The sequence below is a fragment of the Cebidichthys violaceus genome, unplaced genomic scaffold (assembly GCF_023349555.1).
Source record: "Cebidichthys violaceus isolate CVI_PGR_0920_01 unplaced genomic scaffold, fCebVio1.0.p SCAF_16, whole genome shotgun sequence".
Classification (NCBI taxonomy): domain Eukaryota; kingdom Metazoa; phylum Chordata; class Actinopteri; order Perciformes; family Stichaeidae; genus Cebidichthys; species Cebidichthys violaceus.
In genome coordinates, this window is record NW_027176329.1 from 3,819,350 (window position 1) to 3,838,423 (window position 19,074).

Sequence of the window (19,074 nt, forward strand, 5' to 3'; positions counted from 1 at the left end):
CTGCAAACTGGGGCTAGCAGTGCAGGCCTTAACACGATTACAATTAGAATCTACGTTTACGCTCGTCATGTTCACAGCGACATTGACACTGACCTACAGCCTACGTCACTAGGCCTGCGACATTATGACGTCGGTGATTTAACCATTTCATAATCATACAGCATTTTCAAAATCACATTTATCATTCAAATTGCTCTGGGATCAAATTATTTTCATCAGTGTTCAGGTAGTCTGTGAGCAATGTAAGGTTATTTGGTGTCGATACAAAAGTGTCCCAACCGACCCAGCTCCCCTGGTGGGGAATCAGGGCTTTCAATATTTTGTATCCGAATAAATGATTTCATTTTCTCTTTTCATATAAATTATTTTTATAATCACTTCAGCTTTACAATGTACTTCAAATGTAAAGCTTAACCTAGGTGTGTGCATTTCTATATATGTATAAGAAGAAAAGATTGTATTAGTGTGTGTGTGTGTGTGTGTGTGTGTGTGTGTGTGTGTGTGTGTGTGTGTGCCAGTTAACCGGTCCTGGCACACACACACACACACACACACACACACACACACACACACACACACACACACACATACACATTAGGTAAGGGGCAGGGGAGCCACTTAGGTGTATGTGGTGGTTGTTGGCAGCACAGTAGCAGCTCTTAAACAGGATGTCTAGAGGTATCTTTGGAATCCACAGAATCAGTTTTAGGAGACGCCTCAATCTTCCCTCTAACAATCTTAACCATGGACTTAGCTATGTCATGAAATTCATAGCATTTCTCAGCATCTTGTCTTGTTTTTTGCATTTTTTTTTTTTTTTAAATAATGCAAATTGTGGAGTTAGGCTCAGACCTCGGGGTGAAGTTACACTTTAATGACTCAATGCATTGCAAACAATGCAGCTTGTGTCAGTGCAGCACCTTCCCAACCACAACCTGAAGAAACCCTGGTGTGGTTGAAACTGATCTGATCTTTCCTTTATTTGACTTTTTGATGATGTAATGCTCCACTGGCGTTAGTTTCTATTTCTGTAGTGTCTTGTTACCTCAACAGGACTAACGGTCTACAACAGGGGCGTTTCTGGGAATCGAGGGGTCTGGGGCTAAGCCCACATTATCTGGAGCTGAGGCAAGGCTCTCGAGTGGTAACTGCTGTTCTGCCTGAAACACTACTGCTGAAAATCTATTTCATTTTACTGCATTGTATGACTTCTGCAAGTATAACATTTCACTTGAAATTGGATTTCTAACAGTAACGTTAAGAATTTATGGACATCTGCACTTACAAATAAAACTGTCTATGCCTATCTGTCGCCATACAGGGAGATGCAAAAATGATTCAATTCAATTCCATTTTAACCCTCAGGGAGAGAGGAGGGACCCTCCATCAGGATGGACAGAGACGTCATGTGTACAGAATGAACAATACAATACAATTACAACAAAGTCAATCCAAATGACAGATGATGCATGATACATTAGCTGAATAATAATAGAAAAATGCATGAACTAAATAATGACAGACACCCAGAGCAAAACTGGTATTTAGTTGATTAGTAGTTCAATGTATTATGATTATTGTAACACTCTAAGTATCATTAACCTTATCACCTTTTTCATTTGTTTTCTTGCATTCTATTTTTTTATGAGTTGTATCTTATTGCAGAGCGAGCCTATTGCATATTGTATTGTCTAACACATTCTATTGTACTGTGCTACATATCACTAATACAAATGAAAATACAATTCAAAAGACTAAACTGAACAGACTCTTTTCTCCTTTCAGGCCGTCACTCTGATGAACATTTGAATCTGTCACAGTCAATATAAATCCGATGTGCTGTATATACAGTACAGGGCTTGACGTTATGCCCTAGTACTGCTGATTTTCATTGTTTTTTGGATTATAGCTGAAAATAAGCTCTTGTTTGTTCAGCACAAATGAACCCCACTTTTATGATTTTTGAAGCACGAATGCAACCACCAGAAGTAAAAAAAACGAACGATATAAACAAAACTACACCACATCCGCATGAGTGAGTATACACAACGAGGCTGTGAAGGTGGACTAGTTGGCATGACGACATTTAGTCTTATCTTGCTTTTTGTAAGCAACTGCTTTTTTAAAGAAACTTAAAAAGCTTCAAATCTAAACAAAATCCCATTAAAAAAAAACCTAAGAGGGAACCGGATGTGTAAAAACGTTGACTCATTTCTGGGTTTTAGGACTCATTTCCACAGAACTCTATAGACATCTTTACATGTTGTAACAGATTGTATACGGACCCAATTGCAGCACACAAGATTACAGGAACGGCTCCCGACGGCCCAAAACAACCACAACCAAGCCGGGCGGGCGGAGGGGGGCTAATATTCATCAGACATATCCATCTCGGCCTCCTTCTCCTCAGCATCGGTGGGTGAGTGGTCCTCGCCAGAAGACGGCTCCTCTTCATCCTCCCCAACATCTGAAGTTACAGTTCAATCAGGAGAGACAAGTGACTGATTAGTAGTTAACATTTTATTATGACGGAATGATGCATTAATTAGTTACGCAGAAATTATTTGGCGCTTGAACTCGCCGAGGAGATTTGTGATCGAGTTGTGATCGCCCTGAGCGGCAACAATATCAATCCCCCCGAGGAGTCCAGACACTGGTGGTGGTGGCTGGAGGATCGGCTGGAGTTGGCTGGAGATGATGATGATGGAGCGCTGAATCGGCGAAGACGGATGGTGCTGGGGAGGAGGAGGGTCGCATGAAACAGCAGCAGACCCTGGCAGCGGGGATGCAGCACCTTTAAAAGTAGACAGCAGCATGCTGATAGGCTGACGAAGAGGGTGTGCCTGAGCGCTATTGGCTGAGGGCGACCCGGCTGACTAACAGCTGATTGAGTCTATGACACCTCTGACAGTGACAGCCGGTATAGAGTATGTGCTGCTAGTGGGAGAGCCGTATGGAGAAAGGCCTTTAAGCCTAGCATGAGGGGATAGTCTTCCTGTCTGAACTTGCGCTAGAGCTTCATATGGAAGAGGGGGAACAGAGTCTAGCTGGGTAGCCCCAGTGAGCACAGAGCCCTTGGAGGGCTGGTCAGGACGGCAGCGGTGAAACTCCCTGATGAGAGGGGGCATCCAGAATGTGTCGAGCTGGGACCCAGGATCTTTCTTCTGGACCGTAGCCCTCCCAGTCGACCAGGTATTGGACCGGTATCGATGAATCGAGGTGGCGGCGGAGGTTGAGCAGCAGGAACCAGTGGGCTCTCTCGAACCGGCTCCACCTTGGAGACGTGGAATGACGGGTGGACCCGCATGGTCCGGGGCAGATTGAGCCTCACTGCTGCAGGATTGATGACCTTCTGGATCTCGAATGGGCCAATGAACCTGGCTAACTTCTTAGACTCTACCCACAAGGGTAGGTCCCGGGTCGACAACCACACTTTCTGGCCAACCTGGTAGACGGGGGCTTTGGTGCGGCGCCGGTTGGCCGCTGTGGGGTACCGGTTGGCTGAGCGGAGGAGCACTGATGACAGGGGCCTCCTGCCCATCAGGACCGACTAGCATTCACACCCATTCATACAGCAATTTGGGGTTAAATGTCTTGACCCTGCACTGCCACTGAGCCACAGGCGTTCTACATTGCACACAGATGATAGTTTGGGAAAAACAACTAGTTTTATTTTCATTCTTGCATTTCAAATGATCTCTGATATCAGATATTACAGCATATAGAAATATATTTTGAATACTGTACCACATGAAATACAGCTTGTATATGCAAAGTCACATGTCATCATTATTTACATCATCATTATTTACAGTCAGTGTGCATATTGTCATGTGTATCAACATCATCACATCTTCACTGCTTTACAGACTGGACAGTTAAAACACACCATAAACAAACAAACAGCAGGATCTTTACACATGGTCTCTTTAAAAGAATGTAGCAGGAGCAGTGCACAATGTTCTCATGGTTTATACATCTGCGCCACATACTGTAGTTAGTCACTTCAAAAGTGGTTACTGCAACCCACACTAATGAAACAAGTCGTGCTGCCACACGGTGATAACACGAGAGTCAAGACAAAATCTACACTTTAGGTAGAGATCACACAATATATTTGTCATGAGAGTTGAAGACAATGTGCTTTTGAGAATGAATTGCATACAAAGAAACATTCAAAATGAAAAGCTGAACCCTCAATTTAAATACAGAGCAGTGCCAAAGACAAACATTACATACTGTAGCACTTGCAATTTTCATGTGCTGCCTTGCAAAATTGATTATCAAAAAGTATTCTTGACCTTTTGAAACAGAAGTTTGGTCAAAATCATAACCCCAGGTCTCCATGACAACTGTAGCAAACTCCTTTCACTGAAGTCGACGATGGATTGCAGTTGAAAGCCCCAGAAGAAGTTTGCAAGTGAATGCGACTTTGACACAAAAGACTGCCGTTCCCTTCCTGTTTCCTACTGATGGTCATGATTAGTTTCTTGAACCCATTGTCACCAACTAAATCACTTTGAGTCTGAATCTAACCAAACTGTATAGCTACTATTTGTACTGGTGATTTGTGACAGTTCTGGAAGGTATAAACAACATGTTTTGGTTATCATTATCATTACCTTCTCTACAGTTAGAACCCTTATGATTTCCGCCCTGGTTGCGTTGGTGACATCTGTGGTTACAGTGTTTAATACTGCGGCTTATTGAGCAGCTACAGCCAGGAATCCAACAGAAGAGGTGTGAGTGTGTTTCCAGTGCAGCCAAATAAGCTCATGTTGTTTCAATAAAGATGTTGGTCACACAATGACAACTTAAAGCTCAGAGAAACACATTAAGAAACCAAAAGCCCCATTCTGTTAACTCTGTTATTCTCAAGTTAGTATTATGATTAAAGAAGTCCAGCGCCTGCTGTAATTTCACTGTCTGCCATGAAAAGCTTGCTATTGAAACTGTATCAGGGAGTCTTCCTGTCTGTTCACAGAAAGCTATATTTGGAAGTGAAAGCAAAAAAAGCAGAAGAGTGAACACAGCAGAAAGAGAACAAACTGACCTTGTGAATGGAAGCAACATGATGGCTTCTCCTATTCACTAACCCTGAAGGATTTGATCAGACACTTTTTGTAAGAGAGCAAGGAACCCAACATGTGGGTCACGTGCACTATTAGGGGCCGTGTCCATTAAAGAGTTTTTTTCCTGAGGCCAGTGGGAGTGCCATGTAGTTACGCTCAGCTACAATCAGCAGCCGAGTCACAAGGGGCTGAATGTCTATTCTGAGCTGAGCGCTTCACATTTGCCGTTTTCTTTCTGGTCGCTGACAGTTTAAAGAAATGTTAAACTTTGGGCGAGCGTCATCAAAAGTGTTTTACTATGAGTATGTTGTGGTCTTACTCTGTACGTTATGCTATTGTTTTCACTGTGGACTTTATGCTGTCCTCATGTCTGGAGCACTGGACCAAAGGAATTTCCCCGTGTGGATAATAAAGTGGATCTGAATCTGAACAAGACGATAGACTCACCGAGATGTTTCCTCGCCGGCCGACATTTTTTTTCCTTCAAACATATTCCGCATCGGAAGCGGAGGTTTCGATACTGTGGTATACCTCAGTCCCTAAATGTCACAGACACTGAATGTACCTTCTTTTCAATTCATATCTCTTTAAACAGTCACATTTTTCTTACTCACTTATTCATTAAGACATGTAAACAATTCAGCTCTTGAAGAACAACTTCAAAAAGTTGAATACATACCAATAAAACTAACTGCATTAGCTTCAGGTTTGACATTTAAGCCTAGTCAGTTGAAAGCGGTATTAACGTCTGCCTTTCTTGTACACCCACACGCAACTGCAGTCTAACATTAAACACTTAAAGGTGTTTGAATTGATGCTCGTAGCCTACTTCAGGGTGGCAGTCACAACACTGGATACAGTGACAGCAGTGTACTTTTCTATTCGGCCCTAAATCTACAGGACTACGTTCATCTACAGTGAGGAGTTTAGCATGGACACACAACTATGTACAATGACTCAGCAGTCTCTTTGAACAGAGACTAATAACAATATAAAAACCATCAAACATTCAACAAGAGGAGCTAAAATGACAAATCACTTTATGGACACAACCAGTTACTTTGTCACAAATCTGACATCATCATGGAGTCTGTCCTTTCGTCCAGCCTCTTAATACAGTACATAGCACTATCTAGACACATTAGGAGGCAACATCGGAAGGTACAGATATGATAAATGCTTTGCCGTAGCATCTTGGTCTCCAGCGGACCCTTCGCTAAGCCCCACGCCCCATTAGCTACTCTTGCTATGTCCGTCTTTCCATTCTGGCACTGCAGTTTTCAATGATGACGTTTGCAGATTTACCATCAAAATTCTTGGGACTTTGATTTCACACATAAGTTAACAAAAGCAGTCTTCACATTTTTTGTCAGAGACCATCTATTTTGTCGCTGGCAGATTTTTGTCAGCTGTAGCTTGCTATATAACACTACGATTTAAAATAGTTTCTGGCTGTTTCATTTCAACATGAGAGCCCTGTTTAAAGGGGTCTTAAATATGCACTTATACATGGTACCATGCTGAAAGACTGAGGCTAATGCTACACGAACACACTTTAGCTCGAGTGCTTCTGGTTTTGGAGGGTGGTGTATTGCTCTTGATAAGAGTCCAATAAATACATATACAACTTAAACTAAAGAGCTTGTCTTTCTTTAATCTTGAGGCAAGAACATTTAGTTTTAGAAGTTGACATAAATTCCGGTGGTTAACCTGCTTCCACTGTTATGAGCAGTGTTACAATGAGAAACGGCGAGCACCTGTAGCTAAGGAGGCCAGGGCTAAGCTGATAGCGATCGTTTCTCAGACTCTGGATGGCACATGATAAATCACCGGCAGATTACATACAAAATTGTATCATTAACAAAAAAATAACATGTTGATCTGCTCGAAAACTGGTTATCCTCCGGCATCAGCTGATTGGTGGAAGGGGTCTTGGAGTCAGGTGCTCCATCAGATACTGATTTATTTTTCAAACTATGTTTGTATTTCATTTTCTCCATCTCCATGTAGCTGTGAACATCATTACTGTCCTCGCCCCCCCCCCCCCCAATGTTCACCACCACCTCACTTGTACAGCAGCTGCAGATGGCTGGTGTGGCAGTTGTTTCGGCTGATCTTGCTGTCCGGCTGGTAGAGGCTGGACGAGTTGCCGAAGGACGAAGGGATGGGGTGGATGTCAGAGATGGGGGTGGGGTAGCCCGGAGGAGGGGCCAGGGACCGTGGGTCACTCTGGGGAATGGCATTGGATGAGGAGCTGTGGTTCTGATTGGTGACAGTGGACGCTCTTCTCCTTGATCGCAGGGCCTGTCGCTCAGACAGCTGGTTCCTTAGCTCAGACACACGCTCCTCTTTCTGAGGGGACAAATCGTGACAACAACTCAGCAATCTGTCCTCTGATGCTAAAGGCTGGTTCATGGTAGGCTTATGATGTAATTTGTTTGATTGTTGAAAGCAGTTGTGTGGAACGACATGTTTCAGACTGATTCCCTAAACATGGCTTAACGGGTCGGTTTACCCAAATTCACATCCATCTAGTCGTATCAATCCCTGACAATAGTTTTCATTTCATTTCCCAGGTTTTGAGATATGTTGTCAAGATATCTGTCTCCACACAATGCATTCAAAGTAAACAATATGACATGTGTGCTACTCAAAGTTTTGAAAAATGGAGTGATCCTTCTTGAACTGGTAGTTTTGATCAAAGAAACCAGAAAAGTCACAGAGATGCCTTGTCATCATGTGATATGTGAAGCATGAATAGATATGACGACAGGAGGAAGGCTTTGAGGACTTTTTTTGTTTTGTTTTATCATATATTGAAAAATTCATATTTACAAAGCCAAGATCAAAATCTTAATTCTATGCCATCTTCTTGACGTGTATTTTAATCCTAATAAGAGATTGACCTGCTAAATGTGAGGGAAAAGAGAAAGGACCTGGCTGACCTCCTGGATGATCTTCTGGAGCTCCTTGTTCTCTCTCTCCAGCTGTCTGGACTTCTCCTCGTCATTGTTATTGGTGGACGAGCCGGTCTTCATGGTCTCCTGGGCATCGGACTGCCACTCGCCCCGCGTGATCAGACGGCGCATCTACAAATCATGCGCATGTTATCCTTTCTATGTAAGACTTCTGAGTGTGCACCAGTCACTGACGGAGTTCCTCAGGGGTCAGTTTTTGGACTGACCCCTTTAGAGCTTAAATAATGATGTATAAATGTGCTTAACGTATTTTTGAGACCTGAATACATGTTGTTATTATTATGGTTATTTGTTACTGGGCCCAGGTCTTTGTCATCATTTAGAATAACCACAACAGGGACATGTGGGGTGACACAATACTTAACTTTTCACCTTGAGTCTAATATTTAACAACCTCATTTTAACTTCACTGTGGACGCTTGTACTTGAATGTCACTTTTTATCCTATTCATATTTTATTTTGTACTATTCTTATTATATTTGATCGTTTTTTTCAGATTTCTCTATTGTCTAATTGTATATTTTAAGACAATATATCTATGGTGTAAAGGACTACATGTTTTGTACACATTTATACTTTCTGACTTCTCCCGATCGTGTTGATGCTTAGCTCTTCCAGCGGAAGTTAAAATGGATTCCACTAATTCATCTGAGCGGGAATAATAGACGTATATTCATAATATCATTTTTTGTTCACATTTTTATTCTGCAATTGTATTATCTTGAATGATTGTATTCTACATCCAGAGGCTTTGGAACCAATAAATAAACGTTTAATGTTTCTAATGTCACAAAATACACTGCTTCTCCATAACTGTCCATCAAGTGTCTTTTTCAAGATATACTTGTTTGCTGTTTAAATATGAATAAATTCTCACCCATTACTGAAACAATTTACTCTCTAAGACACTAAGACATATTTACATTCCAGAAGCAAGAACTAGTGCATTTCTGACATGATTCACAGAATAATTCAATATTAAAACTGCTTTTGATTTGTTATCTGATTAAATGTCTGTTTTTTTTCACAGAGCCATATTCTCAATCTCTAATGTTGATATATAATATTGTTCGGATGACTGCTTAGAATGAGACACTATAAATGCCTTGTAATCTGGATAAATAACCATACATTCCTGTTGCTGAATAATTATACAATTATGGACAATAGCTGGCTTCCACTTTGGAAAATAAGAGCTGCTTCCCACTCCCTACAGAGAGAAAACTGCTGAGTGAGTCATTGTTTGAGCTGCTGCCATCAGTCTAAAAACCCTGGACACTTTGAGCAGAATATTTATCAGCATGTCCTGTATTCAGTCACTGATTTCTGTTTATCTACACAGCTCTGCTGAACCCAGCCAGTATTTCATCCAAACTAACCTGGAATACACAATATGCTCCATGTTTCCATAGACTAACAATACATAACAAAAGTCTGAATTTAGTGCGTCACATTGCATTCAATTCAATTCAAATCACAACAGCATGTTTCTCAAAATGTTTAGTTCTGATGTAATGGTCATTTGGACCATGGTAAGTAGAGGATGTCAAAGTTAAAAGTATACATGACTGCAAAGCATCTTTACAGAGGACGGTTTGAACGGTAACTTTCACTCATCAAGTCTGCTTTCACTTCAAATCGTGAGTTAAGTGATCTAAGAGATCGTGCATTTAATAACCACCTTCTCATCTCACTCTGAAAAAAAGGTAAAAACAACTAGCCTGGATCTGTCCAGAACTAAAATACAACACCAGTTTAGTTCACTGATTACAACGTTGCATCTTGTTTGTTCAATGAGACCTCACTAATGGCTGCAAATCCCTGAAACTATAGGTTCAACATCTGGTGGAAAAAAAGCAACCAGAAGAATGGAGGCTGTTATAGTAATTAATGCATTAATGCATTAATCAGACTGGGAAGGGTAAGAGCAAATGAATACACACAACCACGGTGAAAGCATAGCAGACTGTTGGAGACTTGAGCAGGTATTGATGCTGACACAGCTAGGCTGAGCCAATCTACGAGTCATTATGTGACATGTTGTTCCAGCCCAGATGACTTAGATCCCTGATGAAAGGCAATCCATTGCCTCTGAACCGTTGTGCTGCAATCTACAGGGAGGATGTGATGAGAGGAGGACAGCGCTCCGCTTTTACCTTGGGGACGAACAGAACCACCAGAGTGATGTAGACCGAGAAGACTATGGCCAAGGAGGCGAAGGCGAAGGAGGCGTCCTGCTGAGAGGACAGGATCATGGTGACTGGAGCTGTTATCATACACAGCACCTGAGGAGAACGGTGGATAGAAACAACACCTTTAGTTATTTTTATGATAGAAAATAGAGTCATCGATGTTGAAAATGATTGTTAGCTGCAGCACTAGTTTGTGCTCATTTGGGGTTTGTATAAATGAAATTGAATTGTCTGTCCACTGGGTTTTCTTGACCTGTTGGACATCATGCCACTGTAATCCCAGATCTCAGCAATTACTTTAGTGAGCACAATATTATCATAACTGATAAAGATGATGGTCGAAACAACTCAAATAAGACACATGTTCTAATAAACCAAAAATATGTTTTAAAACCTTTCTGGCGAATGATCTTTAACGCTTTTGACGGCTAAGCTGAATAATGTTGCCATCTAGTGTTTCCTCTTGTGTATGCATTCAATATATTTTTCGTATCACTGTCAAAGAATTTCTTCTAGTTTTTGTTATTATTGGGTTACGTTTAACTTTGAGTAAATTTGATCCCAATTGCAAAAACATATTTTCTCACAACAGCTACTTATAGAAAACAGACAACTGAATATAACTGAAGACTCCAAAACACATAGTTTTCACCATCCATCTGCAACAAGGATGGCATTGTAATTTGTTGAATTTCATTTCTTACTTGTTTGATTGCTGATTGTATAATTGCGGTATGTGTGGTCGATCTGACAACACGAGTTTCATTATTGTCATACCAACAAAGTTTAATCCAAAAGGCAGCAGGAAGAGAAGCACAACATCCAATGAAACATGAGAGCGGTGGAGGTGAGGCTGGAAATCAATACATATTGATCAACAGTCAGTCGTCTCTGTGCAAACGCTGAAAAATCCCATCTAGACTGGCAAATGGAAGCAGCAGGCCGACACCAGCGCCAGCCATGTTTTCTCTGCTGTGTCATTACTCACACACAGCGACGCATAAACACAATCCTGTCCTCTGCTCGCACACAATTCAGCCAATTCATTTCAACCACCTCACTGGCACCGAATAGCATTGTTGTGCGCTTGGGGGATTCGTTGAGGAGACGAACCGTTTCCACACAGTCTGCAGCCTTTACAGAGGCAGCTTTGGAGGACACCCATCCATTGTTTGCCACTTATACTGATGCAGATCGTGGTGGCAGTAGGCTAAGCAGGGACAGTTCAACTTGTGACATAGAAAGACTTTATTGTGACATATAAAGACTTTATTGTATCCTTTATTGTATCCTAACAATCCTATCGTCCAAGTGAAATGTCAAGTCGGGAAGTCTGGATTCTGTCAAGACAAGTTTAGTCAAGTCTTGAGTCATTTAAGGCCAGCCCAAGTCCAGTCTCAAGTCAGTAGAAAAAGTCCAATGAAGGGCGCCCAGGATCAAGCCTGATTAGATGCCACAAATCTGACTTAAGTTTTGGGTCAATCACTCAATCAACCACCCAGACACAGACACAGTATCTTTGTTGCTCTGCACAGTATTTATTGGAACTACTTTCACCGAGAGAAAAATAATGATTGACTATTTCTGGTTCCAAAATGAACAGGCAGATATTTAAAAAGAAATCTAAAGCATGTAGAAGATTCCACAAATAGATCCTACAGCTAACCATTATGTATTTGTTTTAGAGAGAGAGAGAGAGAGAGAGAGAGGGGATGACGGGCCACTCATTGATGAAAAACAGACCAAAGCAGGAAGAAGAGAGGAAACACATGATTCTTTCTCTGTACCAATTTCAATTTCACCTTCAACTGGGTTCAGTGCATAATGGACAATGCTCAGAGATAAATTAAAATACAACGACACGAATGAAAATTACAAAATCAGCCGTACTGGAGAATGTTGTTCATTATAAAGCCACTTTAAGGGTGTGTGTGTGTGTGTGTGTGTGTTTGTGTGTGTGTGTGTGTGTGTGTGTGTGTGTGTGTGTGTGTGTGATTGCGTGTGTGTGTGTGCCTGGCTGGAAAGAGAATGGCATTTCAAAACAGTAGCTGCCTCACTTGTCTATTAAATTGCCATGGAGAGAGGGATACTTTGCGTTTTGTCGAGTGATATTTGGTTGCAGTGAAACGACTTCTTGTTCTAGGACACACATTAAAAAGCTGAACACTTTATCTGGCGGTGTGACAGAGCGAACAGGCCCAGCCAATTATAGACACAGAGAGCAGTGATGTCTTTGAAGAACACTTGAGGGAAGAATGTCAGAGTTATTCACACTGAGCAGTTGAGAATCCTTTAGAAACCTGGTCACAGTCATATCTTTTCTGCTTACACTTTCAGACAGACTGAACGCAAAGGGATTTTAGAAGCGGCGCTGCTGCATATTGAAGCCCAAATGATTAATCGAATAGCCAATATTATGTGCTATTTGCTTATCACAAATATATCGTGTTGGCCAATAAATAACATATCGTTAAATATGTTTGCGTTGATTTAGAAACTTTGTCTTCCTTTCATAGAAGTGACGAGTTCATTTTCAAACCGTAAAATGTCATGCTCACAACATATCCTGATCACAAGTAATCATCCTTTTTACAAACCAACAGAAACTAGTGCATGTGTGTGTGTGTGTGTGTGTGTCTACAGAACATACGAGTGTCTAATGTGGAACATGCATCTGTGAGAAATTCTGACATGGCATTTGTGTTTTCTGGGCACGCTGCAGAGCCTCATGCATGTCGTCGCTTCGACTCATCGTGGACTGCAGAGCCCACCAGCTGGCTTCACCCTAATCTAAGCCCACAAATTGGGCCGGAGGTGAAGCCTCACCACAAAGACGGCAGAGCTTTCTCGGCAGAGTGTGAAACGTAGGAGGAGCGGTCGAAGAAAAAGTCAAAGTGCCTGATGACGGAGGCTGCGCTTATGAAGGATTCAAAGTGAAAGACCAAGTCTGCAGACTTAACACAGTTGCCTGCAGAGAGGCACGCTACTGACAAACACATTAGTCCAGCTGCCACACACTTTTCCCGTATAAATATTAACCGTGGTGCATTCAATGTCCTTTGGTAGTAGATTGCTACCATAGTTGTGAATGAATGCTGAGTAATTCTCAGAGAACACTGAAGGTTAAAAACATTCCGACCTTGATATTTGTGTTTTTATATTGACTGTAGCCTGCATCCATTTCAACTGCTATAATCGTGACATGATGTTTACAATTGCAAACAGCTGCTGTCGTCAAATTATTGTATCGACAATCTCTTTAATGTGGCTCAGTGGAGAGCAGGGTCGTTTGTCAATCAGAAGATCGGTGGTTCGATGCCCGGCTCCACTAGTCCATGTCGATGTGTCCTTGGGCAAGACACTTAACCCCAAATTGCTCCTGTAGCTGAGCCTGCGATGTAAGAATGTTTTCTGAATGTTATGTTAGGTAGTCCTGAGGGGCAGGTGACACCTTGCATGGTAGCCCGTCATCAGTGTGTGAATGGGTGTGAATGGGTGAATGAGTGGTCGAAAAGACTCGAAAAGAACTATACAAGTACATCCATTTACTATTTACCATTTAGTCAGCACTTAATTGCTGTATTTCATGTTGTCATATAGATAGAGAGGACTGTGTTTGTGTGTGTATAATGTCAATCTTAATTTGTATAATACTTTTAATACAAACATGTAGTGCTTCACACAATAAAATACATGTATTTAATGAATAGACATTTGTTAAATGCCTGTGCTATTATATAGTAATCCTCTTAATTATCATATTTGGATTTGGATAATAAAGAAATAATGAAGAAATTAAGTTTGTCTGAATTTTATTTAATTAAGGAGTGATTTCCGTTAGCAGCTAATTCTAGTGCCAACGTTAGCGTGCGGGATGTTTGTGGTCCCATGTGGGCCTGCACCGCCCTAACCGGTTTGTTTACCATCTCATGAAGGTCACTTATTCAGCCTCCGTTTACCGGAGAGACTCTTAATAGTGCTGCCTATGTAGAAAGGCATTCATATTTAATACAGCATGTGTAACATTGTCTATTTATGGTGTTGTGTTGCCTGTCTAATGTTAAAGTTGAACTTGTTAGCAATCTGATGGCGTGCCCGGCCGACATACTGTCTTTCTGGCTGTGACAGGCTAGAGTGAAAATACTCGTATCATATGAAACTGGAAAAGGAACCGATTGGTACCAACTGCGTAATGCTAGCTTGTCGGGAAAGGTAACCCCTTCCAAAGTCCTGCAACATTTTGGCGAGGGAAAAACTGGCATGACCATTTTCAAAGGGGTTCCTTCACTTCTCATCTCAAGATGTGGGACTGAAAATGGGTTCTACGGGTCCCCGTGAGTCCCCCCCATACAGACATGCCCATTTTATAATAATCCCATGCAGTAAGGCAGTAAATAACAAGCAGTTTTGTGCATGCAGTAATTGTGTTATCTTTCGCCTATTCTAAAAAATGTCTCCATACTCGGGTCCTAAACAGTCGTGGAATTGGATATATTGTATATGACTGGACCAGCCATTTCATAGCGAGACAGTTTTTTAAACTTGACGTCACTGTTTTCAAATAAAAAAACAAAAAAACGGTCTTTCACCCAGGAGACCATTTTTCCACGTCCTTTTCCTAAACCTAGTTAAGTAGTATTTTTGCTTAAACCTTATTAAGTATTTCATGATCTTTTCAACATACAGTTACCTCCTCAAAGGAGATTATATTTTCAGCTCGGTTTTGCTGTTTGTTTGTACACGCACTATAGTAGGTTTCACATTCATTAACATTGCGGACATTTTTTTCCCTACTGGGAAAATTCACGTGAACGGCCCTTCAAGTCGGAACAACTCAAAATCGAACATAGGCATATGACTATACATTTTCAACCTCTTCATTATTAAAATTAGATCCATATTAATTCATATTTAACTGGCCGTGCTCCCTCAGCCCATTTTTTTAATGCCGAAATAAAAACGTCTTACAAAAACGACTCCAGATGTCACATATGTATATATTTTTCAAACAATCTGGTGCCCACATCGCTTTTGTTCACTGGGGGCTCTAACCTGCAAGTTGCTCTTTAGGTCATAGTCTTTGGCAAATACACACACACACACACACACACACACACACACACACACACACACACACACACACACACACACACACACACACACACACACACACACTAACTGTACTCACTGCAACATTATAGATGGCCATGCCCACAGCTCGGTGGTCATTGATCTTCTCTGTGGAGATGGACTTGGTCTCATAGGCCAGGAAGATGCCAAGCAGCAGCAGTAAACCTTTATAACCATAGACCACACCTGCAGAGAGGAAACAAGATAGCAGCTGTGAGAAAATATGGAACTGTTTGTACTGCTGCTCAGTTTACACAGTACTTTAAGAGGGTGTAGAGTTAGTTCTCACAGTACAAAGTTTTACATCTTAAAAGCCAATACCGGTTATTTTACATTTTCCAATTTATATGCTACACTGATTGCTACTCACCCAGCCATGTGTTCATCTTTTCTGAGCTGCAGTGCTCCAGTAAAGGCTGGATCAAAACATCCAGGTCTCCTTTGGGGGCTTCCCTGGTGAATTTCTGCTTACATACAATCAACATGAACACGCAGGCGAAGAACAGCAATACACTGCAACTTTAACAGTGAACATACATGACAAAATCTATTTAAATGTAGATTAAATACATTTGGTCATGCCAAAATGAAAATGTGTCGAATTAATTAATTGAGTAATAGATAAGTCAAATGACAGTAAATGTATTTGATTCAGTCATTTATTATATAAAAATGCAAAATATTTTCAGATAAAAAATTTAGTTTTTGTTTTTAAGGTCACTAATTCTCACGTCAATGCGTCAAATATGACCAAATACCAAATTTCACAAAAGAAGCCTGATAGAATCCTGCCGTTCATGAAACATTTATTGGAAATGTTAAAGAATTACGAGTGCGGTGTCTGTTCAGAACGGTCGAATGTTTGGCCTGTGGTGTTGCTGCCTGTAGCTTTCTAGAGAACCGCTCATACAAACAACTTCTTACTCAACACTGAGCTTCCTTGAGTCAAGAGCACTACACCTGCGAAATAACCACACCACAAAATACAGTTTGGTTCAGGAAAACACAATAGGAGCAGACTTTACCCTGAGGGAAGGTAGACAACCTGGGCATGAGGACCCAACTGTAAGGGCCCCAAACAAATATAGATTTATTATGATAATTAGATAGTAAATATATTCAATTATGTTACTATTGTAAGTCATTGTACCCCAAAATATCTTGCAAAAAGCCCCAAAAGCACTTACAAAATATGCAACTCAACTGTACACTCCTCACTGTGTACTTCTACTTCAGAAGATCACATTGTAGTACTACATTTACCTGACAGGGAGACTGCGTTGCAGATTCAGACTTGAATCAAAATATAACAATTTACAGTGGTGGGCTGTCAGATTTCACCTCTATGTCTCTAGGTAAGAAGAGAGGCCTGAGGCCCGCTAGGTAGACTTTGCAGTTTAAGTAAATGGGGACGATATTGTTGATTGTCAAAGTCTTCAACCAATCAGATCTTTAGTTTGACATGTTGGGCGTATTCTTTGACGTGCCAGAGCCTTCTAGGTGGCCTACAAGTATGTCAGCAATAACGTGCAGCTCAGCATTAAAGTGCGCCGTGATTGGTCAGTGGGCTAGCGTCACTGTTGTGAAGCTGAAGCTAGCTAGCAGAAGTTAGTAGTAGTAAGAGTTCAAGTTGAAAGATATGTAAGCAGTTATGACATTGACTTGACATTTTTTGCGTTTTGCTTGGTGTAGATTCTTTTTTTACCTAGCTTTGGGTTTTTTTAACACTAAATGGCTGAAGGAGGAGGAGAAACGAATTTGAGAGTTACTGGCAACGCCTTTCTGGAGAAGGACGTTTCAGGAAAAACTGGACATCGTAAGAAAAGGTCGGCCAACCACACACAGTTAGCAGCCCTGACCCAGCCAGGAAAAAGATTTGTACAAACGGTATTCCTGGCTAACAGCGTAGTAGAAGCGTTTTATGCGTTTCATTTGCGACTGAGCGTCTTGGTGTTTGGAGCTAAGCTGGACTTGCTAACCTGAGTTGGCTAACCAAGGTAGCAACAAGACACCATAGCATGACAGGACACTTACAAGCTACGGTGCTTTAGAAAACTTTTGCTGAGACCAGAGTGGATCCACAACTCAACGAACACGTTCACAGGAGGACCTCTGGCTGGAACTGAACCGCACTGATGTTCTGTACAACCGCGTCATTAAACTCTTTGTTCACAAAGAAAGGAGGATGGACTTTGTCTTTAAGTGAACAGCAGCTTTGGTAGTGAAGTGCTTTTGTTGTTTTACATCTGCAGTAGCGTTACTACTGTGTTCATTTGTCTATGGTGTCGTTTTTATGATATGGTTAATATTGTTCCCTCTGATGTGAATAATATTTGAATGGTGCTCTTCAGTGTGTGGATGAATGCGTGTTTTAGCGCCACAGTGTTGCTGGATTGATTTGTCATGCTTTGTTGTCATATAAATATATGTGACTGGTTTGGTTGTGAAGTAAACTGCAGTCAATGAGCCACGGTCTGCCCTCTGCAGCCGACATACCGGACTCTAAATTCAGAGCCCTGCAGACCTGCCCCATCAAAGTTTATTAATATTGAAAGTGTCCATATTGCACCAAATTTGACAAAGCACCCTCTTGGGTCCCCAGCACCAGCCAAGAGTAAAGTCGATCAGATGAGCAGTTCTCGATATGCGAAGGACAGACAGATGGACAGAGATTTCTTGCTTTAGAGTTAGATTCCAATTGAAATGTTTAGGTTGCACATTGTCTTCCAATTTGAAAATATCAATGAAAAGTCCATTTCAATGGTATGTTCGTTGTGGCAGTGTTATGTTTAGGAGTACACCAAAACATGATCAGGGGTTCTTATTTTCATTTTGGCAGTAATCATTGACATTTTAATTTTGTCATACAAAATTACATACAAAACACAAAAAAAGATGGAGTTTCACTTTGACTAAATGATTTTACTTTAATATCGGCATTCATAAGCTTCCATAATTTGTGTGCCTCTATTTGCTTTATAACTTGTTTCTCCCCAATCAACCTTACTATTAATTAGACACACCAAATACTTTCAGGTAATAGATTTGAAATCTCTTTTTTGCCCAGTTACGAATGAATAACAAAATGAATGGATTGGTCATACCTCCACTGTGACGTGTAAAGGATCCACGATCTGCCAGATCATGAGAGACAGGACGTCGATGCTGAGCAGAACACCTACAGTAGCGTAGAGTTTCCATGGTTCCAGGTGCTGCTGGGAAACAGGGAGGTGATGGTCACTGCAGCAGCATGGCAAGGGATCAGGAAAAGGCACAAATCCTCTCTTTCTGATTTTGTGAGGGAGGGATTTATGAAGCCATAAATAGACTTGCCTAAGCTGGACGAGAAAACAATGATCCATCACTAACTGAGGCCAATTCAATCTGCCCTCAAAGCACTGGGCCATGACAGCAAAAGAGGCCATACTGATGAGAACGCACAACTCCCTGACTCAGTCAATAAATAAAGATGTTCCTTTATGTATTCAGCTTCAAAGAAAGAAACATTTTGTGGAAACAGATCACTATAAAGTGGTTCTAGACTTTCTTGCATTAGATCAAAGATTTCTGGTTATTCAGCTGGAGAGAATATTCTTGTTTGTGCAGAATCTTCCATTTTTCAAGCATGCTAGTCCTTATTCGGAAGCATTGCAATGGCCTGTGTCCTTATAGTGGAACTAAAAGCTGAGTATCTCTATGAA

At 41.2% G+C, this 19,074-nt stretch overlaps 1 protein-coding gene across 2 annotated transcripts in view; it reads right to left on the minus strand.

Annotated features, from left to right (window-relative positions):
- Window positions 1-3,655: 3,655 nt before the first annotated feature.
- Window positions 3,656-19,074, minus strand: part of gabbr1b (gamma-aminobutyric acid (GABA) B receptor, 1b) — a 160,415-nt gene continuing 144,996 nt past the window's right edge. Inside the window, exons 19-24 of one of the 2 annotated variants that reach the window (XM_068710790.1) lie at window positions 18,478-18,585; window positions 15,744-15,837; window positions 15,432-15,559; window positions 10,208-10,336; window positions 8,018-8,161; window positions 3,656-7,424 (exon numbers count right to left, since the gene is read on the minus strand). In XM_068710790.1, the coding sequence (XP_068566891.1) occupies window positions 7,137-7,424; window positions 8,018-8,161; window positions 10,208-10,336; window positions 15,432-15,559; window positions 15,744-15,837; window positions 18,478-18,585 (891 nt within the window). In that variant the 3' untranslated portion in view covers window positions 3,656-7,136. Of the gene's footprint in view, window positions 7,425-8,017; window positions 8,162-10,207; window positions 10,337-15,431; window positions 15,560-15,743; window positions 15,838-18,477; window positions 18,589-19,074 lie in introns of both variants that reach the window. The other variant, XM_068710789.1, reaches the window with a different exon arrangement.